General features: G+C 46.3%; 1 protein-coding gene across 2 annotated transcripts in view; it reads right to left on the bottom strand.

Annotated features, from left to right (window-relative positions):
* Positions 1-662: 662 nt before the first annotated feature.
* HIC2 (HIC ZBTB transcriptional repressor 2) overlaps positions 663-16641 on the bottom strand; it is a gene marked incomplete at its 3' end in the record, with an annotated part of 32091 nt that continues 16112 nt past the window's right edge. Inside the window, exons 2-3 of one of the 2 annotated variants that reach the window (XM_084297184.1) lie at positions 8642-8780; positions 663-2411 (exon numbers count right to left, since the gene is read on the bottom strand). In XM_084297184.1, coding sequence (XP_084153310.1) covers positions 663-2375 — 1713 coding nt within the window. In that variant the 5' untranslated portion in view covers positions 2376-2411; positions 8642-8780. Of the gene's footprint in view, positions 2412-5671; positions 5762-8641; positions 8781-16641 lie in introns of those variants that run through there. The other variant, XM_084297185.1, reaches the window with a different exon arrangement.

Genomic DNA, 16641 nt, shown 5'->3' with positions numbered 1-16641 from the left:
TCTCCCCACCCTGGGCAGCCCATGGGCACGGCTGGGGGGTCCCACCACTGCTGTGGCTTTCCCACCGGATCCGAAGGGGCTGCCGACCCTGTGAGATGGTCCACAGACACAGCTGCCACGCTCGTGAGGGTGATGCTGTGTTATTTCACAGCTGCTCAGGCCGCTGAAAAGATGTACTTTTTTTCTTTAATGGCAAGAAATGCCCCTACTGAGTTGGATGTTAAAAGAGGACGTGAGTAGGGTAACAGCAACACAAAGGAACGAGGCAGGGAGGAGGCAGCCAGCGGAGGTCAAAAGTTCCCCCACAGTCCTGCTTCCCGCTGCAGGTAATCAATATGGCAAAGAAGTCAACGTGCTCAAAGAGAAGCGGCATTTCTTGCCAGATCACCAAGATTTGGAGGGAGAGTTGGACTAAATGCATCAGCTTGGCTGTGGACCTTTCTTTTTTTTTAAAAAAGGGAAAAAAGGAACTTTTTTTTTTTTTTAAATGTTAAAGCTACATTTGTTTAGGCCTCCCATGACTGAACAGAGTGTGGGGAGCTGCCCCCTTTTTTGTTTGTTTTTTTTTTCTTTTTTTCTTTTTTTTTTTTTTTTTAAGCAGCAAGTCTACAGAAAGGTAAATCACTGCGGATGGGCTCGAAGCTCATTCTGGAGTCTTTGGCTTATGTGGGAGAGGTATGCATTCGCAGGTGGCTGATCAGATTGCGCTGCTGGGTGAATTTCCCACCACACAGTTGACATTCGTAAGGTTTTTCTCCTGAGTGGACACGCATATGCTCTGTCAGTCGGTACTGCCTGGTAAAGCGCATCCCGCATTCCTCGCAAGCAAAGGGCTTGAGCCCCAAGTGGCTGCGCATGTGCCGTGTCATGGTGCCCCGCTGCGTGAACATCTTGCCGCAGATGTTGCAAGGGAAGGGCCGTGTCAGCCAGTGAGTCTTCTCATGCTGCCGCAGCGTCGCTGGATCCTTGTAGCTCTTCTCACACACCGAACACTTGAAGGGCCGGGACTCGGCGGCGTAGGCCTGGTTGGGGTTGGACAAATCCTCAGCTTCATCCTTGCTGCCGTACGTGCCTTCCTCCTTGATGTAAAGGTCTTCCTCGGTGTGCGTCTCCACGTGGGCGTTCAGCTGCTCGGAGCTGGGGAAGCCTTTGCCGCAGGGGATGCAGACGTACAGGTTGTCGCCGTAGGCCACTGGCTCAAACCCCTCCTGCCGGTAGACGTAGTTGGCGCTGGTGTGCCCGCCGCTCTCGCTCTCGCTCTGGCCGCTGTCGTCGCTGTTCTCCTTCCCGTTTTCCACCTCCTCCTTGCACGGGTAGGGCAGGTCTGCGCCGTAGGCTCCGGCCAAGCTCCGCTCCACAGATTTGGACAAGGGCCCCAGCAGGATGCCGTTGGGCAGCCCTTCGCCCTCGTCCCTGTCTTTGCTCCCCTCCTTTCGGTCAAAGGCGCTGTCTTTCTTGATCCACTCCTTCTTGCGGGACGAGTGCCGGAGGCCCTTGCGCTGGCTGCTCTCCGTCAGCGCGTGGTGGCACTCCTCGCTCAGATCCATCTCCATGGGGTCGCTGCTGTCCGCCATGCTGTGAGGGGCTCCGACTCCAGACTCGTCGAACGATGAGGCACTGTTGGCTGCGGGGGCTGAGGCAGATTGGGGAGAGCCGTGCTGGCTTTCGCTGTGCTGCGTGTCATCGTGGGAGGCTGCAACAGGGAGCGACGGGCTTTTTTTGGACAGGTCGAGGCCTAGCTCCTGGTCGCCGGTGCTCCCGTTCGCGCTGCCGCCCCCACCGCCGTTCTTACTGGCTCCCCTGCTTAAGGAGTGACAGTTCTCTTGGTTGGAGCTGCTGATGAAGACCTCGTCATCGGAGAGCTTTCCCTTTGACAGCTCCTTCGAGTGCGAGCCCTTCATCCCCTCATTTGACCCTGAATAGCGAGCTTGGATGACCGAAGCGGTGGAAAGTCTCTGACTCCTGGCGGATCTCCCGACCCCGAGGCCGCCGGCCTTGCCAGCAAAGGACTTGCTGCTCCGCTTCAGCTTCTTTCTGCAGAGAGCTGCCAGGTCGTGCAGTTGGAGGTAGCTTGCTGCGGTGAGGAGAGCATTAAAGTTCTGTTCACCGGGCTGGTCAGTCGTTAAGAGCTTACCAGTATAAATAAAGTCCAAGATCTGCCGGAACACGGTGGGGTTCACCATGTCCGTGTCTAAGTTAATCAGGTTGTCATGCAGGACAAGGGATTTGAAATACATGCTGCTGGCTGCCAGGATGTTCTTATGGGCACGAAACAGGGCATTTTCTACCACAATGATCACATCACAGAGGAAACCTTTGGCTCGTTGCTGGTTCAGCTGCAGTAGCAGTTGTTTGGCATGATTTGGCAGTTCCATCTCCACCTTCTCTTCCTTTCACCTTCACTTTACCACCTGCAAAACAGGAGGACGAGAAGTGTGAACCTGCTGTTTCCACTTGAGCAAGTCGACATTTAATAGACTGGCTTAACACGGTGCAGGCTGCCTTCGGCTTGACACTGACTAAGGAGGCCTGGGAATGATCCAGCCTTGCAAGCTGTGATCCTGCTCGGAGCACAGACAGGAGTGGTTCTCATCAGTGGCTCTCATTTTTGGTTCTCTCAAAACTCAGATTTGCGAGTATCTTTTTACAAAAGAAATCAGCATTGGCTGGAATTAGCGTTCAAAAGCTACCAGCGAGGAAACAATAGTTAGGTACAGAGGAAAGCTGTTTCCCTTCCCTGGTGCAAATCTGAAGGGTGAATGGGGAGATAGAAAAAGGGAAGAAAAAAGAAGCATCTACCTCTCTGCCGTTTGTGTATCTGAGCATGTAAAATAATTGGCATAAGCTGCAGCTTCCCTGCTTTACCATGGAGTTTGTTTCCTGGCTTTTACATGTTGAAGTCTTACAAAACCCGGTGGCTCTGGGGTTGTGAAAATGACATGTAGCAACTAAATCTGTAGGAGATGGAATTAATCACACTGAGGTGCGAATGGGAAATCTCCTTAAGAGTATGAAAGGCTGCTTTAAAAACCAGCCCCCTGGCAATGTCCACAGCCCAATCCACTAACCTCAGGGGCTAGAATCAACCCCGAGCTGGCTGAAATTCAGGGTGTTGAGCGAGCCAAATGCCACCAAAAGTCTTCAGCAATCTGAAACTGTTTTCTTAAGTCAATTCCCCTCCCTTAGCTTGAAGGAATTTTGTTTAAACTGATAGAGTCAAATAACCTGTCTCAAGTCACGGTCTCTCTGCCCTGAAATACTGAGAAGAGAGGAAGATTGTGGTTCCCTCTGCGTAGTTCATGTGTTTCACAAACAGTATTTATGATGTGTTTTAGTTTAGATATTTATATTGACTTTCCCAGTAGTATGACGCTTAGGAAACATCTACTTTGAGGAGGATCAGAATTAACTAACTGCAACTGCAAATTTGGTAGCTAGTAAAGCACATAATAACTAGAATTTAAAGTTGGGGCTGCTTTCAGAAATCCAACATCTTTTTCTTTTTTACTTTGTTGTTGAGACTTTTGTTCGAAAGTGCCAGCTACTATTTGTAATAGGCATTTATCTGTTAGTTTAAAGTTGGTTTAAAGCAATTGCTGAATTTCAAACATAGGAATTAAATACCAGACATAAAACAGCTACCTTTAGCCTTCCCCTTCTTCATTCCTTTCCCACTTCATGTTATTATTGAAACAGATTTCTGCTTTTGAAGGAGGAGCGGGCCATACATCCATAGAAATGAAGAGCTTAAGTTTTGTCTTAAAATCATCTTGAGTTAATGTTTTTATTGCTTGTGAGCCCCATTACCACATTCTGTCCCATCAGACTTCAAATGATGAAGCATTAGACTGAATTATCTTCTCTCGGGGTCAAGTATGTGTACTCGAGGAAAAGAAATATGAGTGAGACTCTCATTAGTAAAAATAAGCCTTTTTCAAACGTGATTCTTACTGACTGGTGATTAATAAAAAGATTTCAGTTGGCAGAAAGGTGGTAAATTTACCTCATCCATTTCTGTACAACAAAAAGATTTTTCTTTATGAAAAAAGCTACAGAAAAGTAAACTAATGCATTTTTTCCTCCCATACTGCTGACTCGCTAGCATGGTACTTTTGTGGTTACCAAAAGAAATGCCGAGGATGTGCCTCCCTTCTTCCACGGGACACATGTCTCCACTTGGCTAGCCTGAAATTCGTTTAGGCGTTTGGTGCAATTTTGTGGCCCCTGCTCAGTGCCCTGCCACTTAGTTCTGCACCCGCACGGATCTCAGGGGCTTTTCACCTTGACCCACAGCTAAAATGCCTGCTCTGCTTTTCTCTTCTGTTCCCATCCGTTCCAGCAGTGGATGAGAACCCAGTAGATGGGGCATCCACCACTGAGCCTTTGGCACATGAATACTGTTCCCTGAGGTGGCTGCCTTTAAAAAGGGTTGCAGCCAAAGAAGGAAATGCAGGCTTGCTGTGGTATTAGCCAGTTAGTTCTTCTCTCTCTGTAGTGTTTCTGCCATAGAAATTCATTCTGCAGCATCACAAAAACACGACAGAGACAGGGATTACCAGCGCTGAGCAGTGTTGAGCACTTTAAAAACAAGTTTTGCTGTAATTAGCTACATCAGAGTTGCAGCACGCAGGCGATGTGTCTGGCTTTAGTGGCTTGCTTCCAGAATTGCTGATTAAAAGGAGGAAGCAACAAGAGAGGCACCAAATACCCACTTTTATCTAACTAGGCCAGTAAAAGCACTTACTTCTGGGTCACCAAGATATATTGATAGGGAAGGACAAAAACATGGCTTGCAACGTAACACAGCATCTCTCTGTATAAATGCATCATGCTCAGGAGACAGCCCATTACTACACTATTTTCACTGCAGATAGAATGGTGCTTCTCCACACATATAACACACAAAATCCCTCAATAGGATTTGTAAGTGTTCCATCAAAAAAAAGAAATGCAGGAAGGGAAAGGAAACAGCATAGCCAGTATTTTTTTTCCTAAACACACTGATAAAAAAGTATGTTACTGAACTAAAAGTGAGCTTATTTCCCATTCATGTGGCACCTGAAGCAGTGGCCTAGAAATCTCTGTGTACGTGTTTGTCTAAGCCTTTGCAAAAAGTCAAGGATTGCTGCTGCTTCTGGCAGGAAATATTTTGGGATTTTTACTTTTTTTTTTTCTTTCTGCTTTAAATGATCTTGAAGCCAGGTAATGAGCCTGCAGGGAAAGCCCGGGAAGCTGACGTAGAATTATAGTTTTGCTTTTTACTGACCTTTATGAGGAAGATAATGTTATTATTAAATCTCAGGACATTCTGCAGCAGAAAAATTAGCATAGTACAAGTTGTTTAAATTACTTCTATTTATCTCACCTGTCAAATTTTACAAAAGTACTCATGTTCAGTAGGACGTAAGTATGGGGTCGGTTATTACCTTTAGGAGGTTTTAAAAGCAGTGGTCAGCTTTAAATACTACAACGCTGCCTATCACATTTGAATTTGTTAGCTGAAGTCTAACGTGGATTTAGCAGCCCCAACAAAATGAATGTAATGAACAAGGCAGGAAAACCTTCAGCCTAGTTCAGAGCCCCATGTTTAAAGGTTTGCCAGGCATTGCCCACTGAGCACTTTTCCCAGGACAGCCAGGTGGGTCAGAGCACACACCCTTTGACTGCGTACCTTTGTTGGCAAAAGCTTTATAGCATCAGCCTGGCTTCGGTATCTTGTGTAGTCCTGAACACAAAGAAATCCCTTCTGAGATGTCTTCCAGAGCTGACCAGTTATAAACACTTCTTAGCAATGATGCATTTTTGGGGTAGGGAAAGAGGGGGGTGTTGGAAATCTTGTTAGCAAAGAGAGAAGCAGGCATTATTCCTTAATCTGTGGCATTCCTGAGATCTCACTTCTAGCTGAAAGCATGGGACCAAAGATAACTACAAGGTTAAGTCCAGCATAAAAGTTAGCAGATCTTCCCAAACAAATGGCAGGTGCAGCCTTACAAAAGCCTTGCTATCCATTAGTTGGCAGAGAATGGCTCTTAACAAACCCTGAACATTTGGCTACCACCACCAATAACAACAACAAAAGCCCCAAAAGTCCCTGAAAAATTACAGTGGTTTATATTTCATGTATTTCAGTACAATTTTTAAGACCCCTTCCTTTTCTTTCTTCTGCACATAAATACAAAAAATAAACTCCCCATTCAGAGGAGCCCTGGCTAAGGAAAGGCTCAGCTGCATTTCAGGTTAAAAAAAACAAAAAAAAAAAACACCAAACAAACCTAAAGAATATGTAAATATCTCACTGGGGCCACAGTCTATTAGCATTGAAGTTGGTGTGCAAAATTTTATTCCTTTGCATTTAAAACAATCACAAAAGGCTTTGTTCAATTAGCATTCGAGATGTTTTTTTTCAGATTTAGGTTGCTTCCTAGTCATTCAAGGCACGCAGTTCTCAGAGCAGTGAACCTGCCACATATTCTTGTGCAAGTGAGGAAGGAAGCAAGGCTGAGGCTCTCCACTACCTCCACCATATCCATGGCACTGAGACACAGCACATGCAAAGGTGTGGGAAATACAGGGCACAAATCACAGAATGCAGTAATGCTGCAAGCAGATGCCACACATCAAACAAAGCTACGCAAGCTAAGAGCTGATAGCATTTTCACAAGCAATTGTGCCCAGGGAGCTGGGTAACTGAGCTGCTGTGCCCAGCCTGGAGCACACAGTGATCCAGTGGGTATGAAGATGGTGCAGAACGTACCAGCTGCTCCAGGAGCTTTGCTGCTCTCACTACAAAGCAGGAAAAACATAATTTGCTCTCAATTTCCATAAGGACTCTGGAAATCACTAAAATTAGATTGCCAAATACAGGAGAAGAGGAATGCCTTCACCCCGTTAAGTAGTATAAAATCTACATATTCATTACAGGTTTGATTCTCTTTAATAGTGCTACATCTCTTCATAAAAGTAATTCCTGAATGAATGCTAAATGGGTTATCCTAGCAACCTCTGGCAGGAGATGCTATTTGATTTCACCTCTGTGTTATAGATTGCAGCATATGAATATTGTTTACCTTTTAAGAAGCAACACCAGTGAAGCAAAGAATCAATCAAAAACAGATCTAAGGAATCACTCATTTCACGTAGAGGATTTGTGGATGGATGAGAAGGCTAGACACCGAGCACCTGAGCAGTGCACTAACCGTACTGCAGATAAAAACCAACAAACAGATTAGATGTGATGTATCAAATTAGATGCCATCAAAGCGCTAGCCTACTGTGCATGTTATAATATACTTAGGACAAGATAGTGGCCTGCTGGCTTATATCTCTGCCTTCCCAAGCAGTTCTGCTGCACTGAGCACACGCTGCAGTAGTGAGCATGGGGAAGAACAAGACAAAACAGAATCACTCGTTTCCTATGTTGCTCTTTCCACCAATTTACTTCTAATATTAAAAATACTTTGTCTATCTACTACTGGATCTGGGTGAAACTGAGACAGATCGCTTTTCCACCCTTCAGTCTCAGAGGAACTAACTCTTTTAGAACACTGGAAGACCCCAGTGGGAAGAGCTTTCCTGTTGCTCACTGGCTCATCTGATCTTCCTCTCCCCACATCCCAACAGAACTTATTTCCATGGCTCTCCTGAGGTATCAGTGAGGTGGTCTTTCATGGCTGCTAACCTTCCCCCTAGGAGCTGCAGTTGGCAGGTCATTAGCCCATGCCTTGTAAATGTATTCACATTCCAGAGCAGCAGAGGCAGACAGAGGAATGCACGAGCTGTGTTAGCCCACACGGTTCCCTATCCCCAGCCCCTGCGAGCAGGCAGACAGCAGAATGTGGAAGCAGAGGCAAGAACATGCACTTTGTTCATCACTGGCAGTGGAGCAGCAAAAGCTCTTTGGGGTGATCTCAAGCAGAAAACAGGATGCAGCACCCTTGTTTTCACACAGGAGTATCTCACGCTTCAAAATAGGTAAGAACAACATGTCGAGTTACTCGGAAAGAGGTCTGCGAGCTGGGCAAGGGAGAGAAAGCGACATGCAAGGCAGAGCAGGATGCGCAGCTGTTGTTGCAATTGTGGACATGGAAAGGAGAAGGAGAATGGAGGATTATTTCACAGAGGATACCACATCAGCAAACTTAAAGTGGCCCTTATTTAGTTTGTTACATTCCAATTAGTGCCAGGCAGAACTGCCCTCCCGGCTCCCTGAAGCAGCTCTTGCAGGACTCCCACAGAAATTGTTTTGCTTATGGACACAAGCACCTGTTTGGTACCCTCGTGCGGCAACGTTTGGACGTTTGGTACGTGGGCAATACATGCTCAACTGCTACCAGCTCCTGCCCCAAAAAGGAGAGAAGATAAAGAGTCAGATGATGTCCCCAGTCCCTTCTCTTTCCTGTCCTAGAAGAGCAAGCAGAGCCTGACATGGCTAGTCCCTTCCCTACTGCATGGCAAACTGTACAGGGAAGGGGAATCGCCATCGGTGAAAGGGGTAGGGGCCCTACGTGCATGAAAGCACTAACATCAGGAGAGCAAAGTGATTTCCAGTCATTGCAAGGCTGCAGCAAAGCAGGAACACCTTGCTATACAAGCTGAGACTACGAGCAGTAGAATGCAGATTAACCGCTTGGTTGCCGCTTACCATGCCAGGTACATTGGGCTAAAGGCACCTCCATCCAGTGCTGCCCGACGTGCCAGGTACATCCCATGATGTTCCATTGAAATCACAACAGGCCATCAATAGAACGTGGCTGCACGGATGCAGAATGGAGAACCAGGCGCTGTTAAATGCAATTAAAAAACTGCAATCAAAATTGAAACGTACATTTTAAAATGGCCACCTGCCTTAAAAATGTAAGTGCTAGAACAACCTCCCCTCCACCCATCTCCCCGGAGCTGCTGAGCTGCAGTGAACACGGCAGAAGGCCTCTGCAAGTTTCTTGTTGACTTGCTCGGGCCATCTCCATTCACGACTCCAACGGCACTGAGCTGTGGGGGGAGCAGGCGACACGGATCCAGGAGCAGCAGATCCCAAGGGTGTCTGCACCAGCTTCCTTCTGCCCACGAACTCAGGCAACTAAATATCGTCATTTAGAAATGCTTCTACAACAAGAAGAGCACGGTGCCAGAGCTTCATGGTCTTGTTCCCCACATACAGGCAATGAAAGAAACACATGAATGCTGATCCTCTGCGGTGGGGCCTTTTCCCTGTCCCTCTTCCCGAGCCCCTGGTAGCCTGTGGTCATAGTTGAGCCAAGTCCTTTGGCTTTTGTTACATCTGTGGAGCAAGGAGGAGGAAAAAGGGAATCTTGTGTACCCACTCCTGTTTATAATAATGCTTCGCTAACAATTTGAGTCTCCGTTCTTGGAGACTGGAGATGAAGCTGATTCATGGTGAACTGCAGCTCATACGAGAGTCACAAAACTTGAGGTGTAATTCCACCCTTCCCTGCCCAAAGGTAAAAACAACAACATCCTTTGCATGCCAAGAAAAGGCACGTCCCACAGACACTCAGCTTGTCAAACCTAGGATATCCTCTGCAGTGCATATCCTCCTCCAGCAGTTCCTGTAATCAGCTCTGGCAGTTATCAAAGAGGATACTTGCAGGGTAGATGGCTAAGTACGGGTCTCTCTCTACAACTGATGCTGCTGCCCCAGTGGGAAAAAGAAACAACCCACCAGAAATAAGCCTGTGGCTGTTCAGGGATTTAAAATAGGTTTTAGACCCTCCTGGCAAAATGGAGCTTTTGCAGAGCTCTTGATGGCTGCATGTCTCCAGCTGTGCTGTTGGAGATAGAAATCTTACATGTGAAAAGTTAGAAGAATATCGATTATCAGTTCAACCTTAAAAGATAAAAGGCCGAATGAAAAAGGCTTACAATAAGGAATCTATCTGGAGGACAGGGAATGGAAGGGGGGACAGTGGCCTGGCAGCTAGGAAGTGTCTTCACGAAAAGGACACCGAATGTAAGGAGATCTTCATTCTTCCCAGACATCTGCTGGGCTCAGGCCCAGGACAGCATGTTCCCATTATTCCCACCTGCGTTCTTACCCCACAGTTCTGTAACTGAATCCCTTCCACAATGAGCTAACAGGGCTTTTGTATTCAGATTGTCCTGTTTTGACTGCTATGGGCTGTCGATTTTTAAATCTTGTCAATACAATGAAGAAGTGAAATGTAAGCAAGTGTTTGCTTACTGACCTGGGCTACGCTGATCCAAGAGCATTTGCTGAACTACGGACAACGGGCCGCTGCCAGCACAAACAGGCCAACCCACACTGAAACGGCCTTCAGCTTTAGGCACAAAGGGCCTGAGCCCCGGGGAGCTGGAGCTCCCCTCTCCAGCAGATCACACCCTCCAGACTGCCTAAAAGCAAGGCACCTCGCCTGCCAGCATCGGGACTCTGCAAAACCCTCAGCAATACTCAGCTTAAGGAATGCTGAATGCTGCATTGAGGTATTTTTTGGACTGGTTTCGAGACAGTAGCTCAAGAGCAGATTTACACCCAGATTACAGCAATTTACTTCTTGCTACTGTGAAGCAAGAAGCTCTTCTCCATAGTTGTGTTTCCCCTCTAGGGCAGAGATTAGCAGAGAACTGCTTAACACAAAGGTGTTTCCTACTGCTAGAACATCACGCTGCAGTCAGAAATAAAGCTTCCTGCCAATTCCTAAACAGAGCTTTTGTATACTATACATCTATTCTCAGCGTTGACATGAAGACTGCCCAGATCCTTCAGATGCGAGGAGAAAAGCAGAGGCATGGACGTCGGAGATCTTGTCAGGCAGAGCCAGGCACCACAAACCCTGGCAGATCTGCAGAGCACAGTTGATGTCAGCACAGCAGTGGCACAAATAAAGGCTCAGAAGCCAGTGAGCAGCAATAGATGTCGGGTCCTCCTGCAGCCCTGCAGCAACTGAGCAGGCTCAGCTCCAGCTCGGAACTGCATTGCAAGTGGTACAGGCAGCTTTGATGCCTCACACTGATCTAAGGACTCCTTATTGCAATAAAATACCCACACAGTCAGTGGAGTAGCTCAGTCCTCAGAGGAGGAAGGGAGCCCCTACCCACCCACCAGGTAGGGGCCCTTTGGTATGCAAAACTCCTGTCTCCCAGCTACCTTTGAGCCTTGGCATACAGAATTCTCCCTTTACAATGCAAGAATTTAGGACATGACTAAAGGACTGCTGCTACCTCCCAGCTAATCCTAGAGAGTGTTAGGCAGAATCAACAACCCTATGAATTGCATGGAGTGAGAAGATGCTTCTGGTCCTAAAATCACGGGGTCTGCTCCTCGCTGTGGTGAGCTACAGCTGGCAGGGGGTGCTCGGGGTGGCAGCTTCGTGCCGGACATTGCTCCGGGGGCGCGGTGGGGAAGGAACGCTGTGACCCTTTTCCAGCTGAGGCTGTCTTACAGCAGCCTCCCCGTTGCAGCACAGCTTTAGGGCTCTGAGTCACCACAGGTACAAGCTGATAGCTGGGTTGTGAAATGCAGCAATTCTGGAGCAAATGCATGGCTTTCAGCTGTCCCTGCGACTGGGGAGGGATCTCCAGGACAGGGATGAGGCAGACAGCTGGGAGTGTTAAATCCACGAGCTGTTGTGACTCAGACCCCTTAGTTACAGGGTTTGTTAGAGCAAACAAGGCCCCGGAGTACTAGAAGAAATGGGAGAGGGTTTGATAAAGATCCTCTCAATTGGCCTGCTTAGTTTTATTTCTTGTTGTGGACTCAGCAAACTTTTCTGCAGAGAGCAGCAGTCTGCGCAGGAGCATCTGCATACAGAACACCGCTAATGCTGTGAACGTGTTGCAGTAGTTTACATTTCCACTAAGCTCCGTGTTGAGGGGTGCGGGGAGGATGTGGGCAGTCACAGTCTTGGACCAAAATGTCATCTCTCTCACCATATGCCAGGTGCCAGTGAGTAGAGAAACAAACTTTGCCGTCCCATTTTTTTCGACGAGATCAAATCTCATAACCTTATCTCAGCCGTACCTGTGGTTGCAGCAGCAGTTCTCCTTAACACAAATAAGCAATGCTTTAACTATGGCACCCTTTGCATTGTATCCATCATTTTTTATTTATTTATTTATTTTTGCCAAGAACTGGCCGTGTGCTCAGGCCTGTACTTCCAGAGAAATCTTTGCCTCCAAGCACCAACCTGGCCTCAAATTCTTCCTGTATGCTCCCCTCCTGTGCAGTCTTTTGAGCACAGCACTGTTGAAGAATTAGTCCCAGTGGAATCCAGACCGTGTGCTGCACTGCCCATCAAACACCCCTCCAAATCCTACGCTTAACTGAGCATCCTGAACACTCAGGTGCTGGGTGCTGTGTAACTACCGCAGTGTTTCTGCAACTCTGAGCCTGGCAAACGAGAAGATGCCAGAAAGCCGCTATCACTTGTAAAAGCAGGCAGCCTTACACGGACTCAAGGTCTTGCAAACTATTTGCATTGCAGTCAAATCTGTCCAAGCTGAAGATATCCTAAGGGGACAGCAGAGCTTAGGGCATTGCAGGAATGGTTTCTGTGATTTTACTCATTTTAAAAATTCACGTTTCCTTCTCTGACTGTCTTCAAATGCTACTGGTAACCCAAATTCTCGTTTCAACTGTTTTATTCCTCTCTTATCTCCACTTGAGACTTCAAACTTTCTTTACATTTGGCTCACTGGCTACAGGGAGGTCACTCCACATATGCTTCCAAACCCATCTCTTCCCAGTGAGGTTTGCATCCTGCCATCCTTACCCTGCAGCACTGCACAACTGTGGGCCAGGGCTGCAGATATCTCAGGCACATTTGGCCAGCCTTCTGTCAGAAGGCTTCTCAGCTTCAGTGATTACAACCCCAGGAGGGTTATGAAAAGCTGCCCAGCAAGGTCATGGGATGTTGAAAGCTTTGCTACAATCCAAAGCAAAGTATCTTACTACTTACCTTCCCTACACTCTATTCTTGTCAAGGTCAAGGATTTTTTGGCAGTTCTCAAAACACACAAATTATAGGCTCTTGTCATGAATCACGACTCAAAACATGCCTCCATTTAAAAAAAAAAAAAAAGTGAAAGGGGAGGGGCAAGGCAGAGGATAAGGTAGTTTTGCCCAAGATTTTGTTTGAGAGGGGAATTGGTAGCCTCTGCATCTTCAGGACGGGACCCCCGAAGCGCTTTATGCTGAACCATATGCACGCCCCGCAGCAAAAGAACCAGCATCTCCCTCAGCCCTTCCAGCCTGCTCAGCTTCTCCTAAATCAACACTGCCAGAAGGCAAGACAGCGCTACAACAAATTAGCACCACTCACAATTTGTTGAAGTTGCTGTTCCATTGTTTGTTTATTTAAAACACGCGCGCGAACACACACACACACACACGCTCCGATCTCACAAGCTGGCTCTCTGCTGCCATCATCCAAACTCGAGATTTGTCTCAAAGAAGCATCAAAAGGCAGTGGATTAAACCCATGCAGAGCAACAGTCACTCCACTGGAGCTCTGCTTGGGTTTTGCTCTTTCACTACCAGCAAAACAAAAGCATGCCCACGCTGTTCCAGCCTGGAAGATGAAGGTGTCAAAATCCTTATTCCAGCACTTGACCGGGAAAGGGTTGTTACGAAAAAGAAAGAGCCACGGGCTTGAAAGGACCCAGCACTAATAAAACTCTTAGTGCTAATGCTGTTTATGAACATCCAAGGCATAACCTGCACCCCTTATCAGCACACAAGATTATAACATATTTAAAATAGGAAACGTCTTACTTCATAAAGCACTGGATAAGTTTACAAAGCACAGTATTAGTGGTAATAAATAATTGTCAGAGTAGAGCAGAGAGGTGGCTGTAAAGCCTGAACAAGTACTGCCAGTCCCATTTCATTCTGAGCTCTGGGCGGTCAGACTTGGTTTACTCTTACCGGTCTGTTTGGGTTTTAAGAGATTATTTGGGAGATGTGCTGTGCTTTTATTTGCGCTGGAGAAATTAATATTTTATGGTGAAGTGATCACGACAAGGATGACTTTAAAAGCTGTAGGAGCGTCTTATCGTCCTCCAGCCTAATTTGCCAGCGTGTATCTGCGTGCCACTAATGGTTCCTTCGCACAGCATTTGTATCTGTAGGCACTTGTTCTGCGCAGAGCAGCCCAGCACCTCAGCGATTGCTCACCAGTTGCTTCATAGAGCCTACAGACAGCTTCTCTTTTGCTTCTCTTGATGTAACCACGTTACCGTCTGGGCTGCTGTGAGCATAGTTTAAAGCACAGCAAAGTTGGCATCATCACCTTAAACCCTTACTTGCATTCGTTTTAAGAAGGTTTATGGTTTCTGAACGCTCTACATGTTTGCACCCTCTGGCTGCTGCATCACTTGCTGAAAGCAAGCTGCATCACCCAAAGCATCTCTGCTAGCCTGGGTTGAGCACGGCTTTGGTTTCTGGACAGGTGAACAACAGATACCACAATTATCTCCACCCGCCTAGCAACAATTAAGGAAACAACTACATTTTATACTCAGACTGAGACCTTGGCTCAGAATCCTGTCGGTTCCAAAACAGTTAAAAGAATTTTATTCTTCAGATAACCCATGGTTTATCAAATGCTTAAATACTCAGGCTTAAGTATTTCGAAAGCTACTCACTTTGCAGTCGTCACCTAAGGAAATTGCTAAGCCATTTGTGCATTTATTTCCTGTCAGAAACAAGCCTCAAAGAGCACAGCAGAATGGATCGCCCTCCTTCTTTCAGCACTATTAAAACCATCTCATTTGGTAATTATTCTCCTCAAGATGGGTGTGGGGGAGAGAAAAGCTGGAGCAGATTCTATTTATAGCAGATAACCTTGGGAAAAACAGGAGGTACGAGAGAAACAGGCACGAGGGGTGAAGTTGTGACAGTACTGAAACTAGCAGGAGACGCAGGTGTACCAGGTGTCTGTGCCAGAGAGCTCTGAGAACACAAACGTGGCCGCACCTCCTGCAAGATTCAGGCTTGACTGGCAGGTTTCATAGGCACTTAGATGAGAATTCACAGGGAGAATTCACATATTTAAAACCTTGAGCAAGAGTTAAAAAAAAAAAAAAAAAAACAACACACGCTAAAAGGCTATTTTAAAAGTTTGCTGGATCTCTTCCCACAGAGCTCTACCCTCTCAGCAAGAAAAGTGGTTAAAGAAAAAAAAAAGCAAAAAACAAAAAACCCAGAACCAAAACAGAAAAACCAAAACAGCCAGAGGGACTGAAACCTCCGTTACACAGATGAAACAACTCAGCAGTTTTACAGCTCCATAAATATGATCAGAATCTGGCCAAAGGAGTAATATATGTACAAACTACTGCTAACAGCCACAACAAACACCAGTGCTACACCTTGGACTGGAAGGAAAAAATAAAATTCTTATATCCTTACCGCTTCCAGCAGAGCTTGCTAATATAATAGCATCAAGAGACTTCCAGGTGATGCAGAAAGTATGTTTAATGAGGGTATATTTGGACTAAAACCTCTCTTTTGGCATTGTGCATTACCATACACCTGTATCTAGTATCTAGCTGCGTTCAGTCCCAGGCCCTTGGCTGCACATTATTCAGCCACATGCAGTTCTGTCCTGGAGGAGGGCTAAATAAATTGTAGCACTGTTATGCCACAGTGCAGGTGCTCCAAAACACACGTGTCCTAAAGCTCATCAATTTGAGAAGAGGTGTGCTTCATCTTCCTTGTAAGACATAGGGGTGTTCTGATGCCATCCAACTTTCTCTGACCCATCAGGTCAATCCGTCTGGGGTTAATTGATCGCTTCTCCAAACCTTTTCTTGGCAGACACCTTTTCTAGCAGCAGGGAAAGCACTCAAAAATCCCCAAACAATTGTCTCCTGTAAAGAACTTGAATTTGTGGCATAGGTGGCATCCTTCTTACCATAAGGATCCTCCATCATGGAAAACATCTGTTGTCTAAGAGAGACTGTGTTCATTTGTAGGCAGGCCACCGTGATGCTAACATGGCTTTAACACTCTTTCTGTCTCAGGTACCTCAACGTAAGAAGCCTGACAATAATCCCAAATCCCCAGATCCTTCCAGGACCAGTCATTGCATACACAGACCCACTCCAATCAAAGTCTTAAAACAAGGTATGTAATATAAAAATCCTTTTCATCTTCTGCAGGGGAAAAATAGCAGGGACCTGCCTGAAGAAAAAAGTTACATGGTAATTCATCAAATTGATTTAATACAGCCCAGCTGCATGTGAGAATGCTGGCCCAAGCAGAGAGGGTTCCAATGCTATGAATTTGCTTTCAAACAGGCAAGGTGCTTTGGCACTACTACTGCATCCTTTGAAAAAGTTGGTTTTGACATGTTGGGAAAGGACTTAGATTTTCCAACGCCTCTCTAAGTAGGAGGCAATTCAGCGAACACACCCAAGACCCTGCAGCAGACACCACTCTAAAATTTGTCTTCATTATGTTCTAATTTTCACACAACTTTCTATTATTTGTAGTAGCCAGAAAGTGCTGATGAAATTTTTTGTGTTTCTAAAAACAGAGGAAAGGTCAAGAAAGCACTGTTACACATGATTTGTTCTCTCTCTAGCAGCAGTCACTGAAAGTGCTGGGCCAGGGTTTACTGCTCACATTTTCCCTGTTACTCTTGAACCAACAAATCAAGTAGG

Source organism: Netta rufina (assembly GCF_964035555.1).
Source record: "Netta rufina genome assembly, chromosome: 17".
NCBI classification, from domain to species: Eukaryota; Metazoa; Chordata; class Aves; order Anseriformes; family Anatidae; genus Netta; species Netta rufina.
Note: the sequence above shows the minus strand (reverse complement) of the source record. Positions and strands in the feature narration are given on the sequence as shown.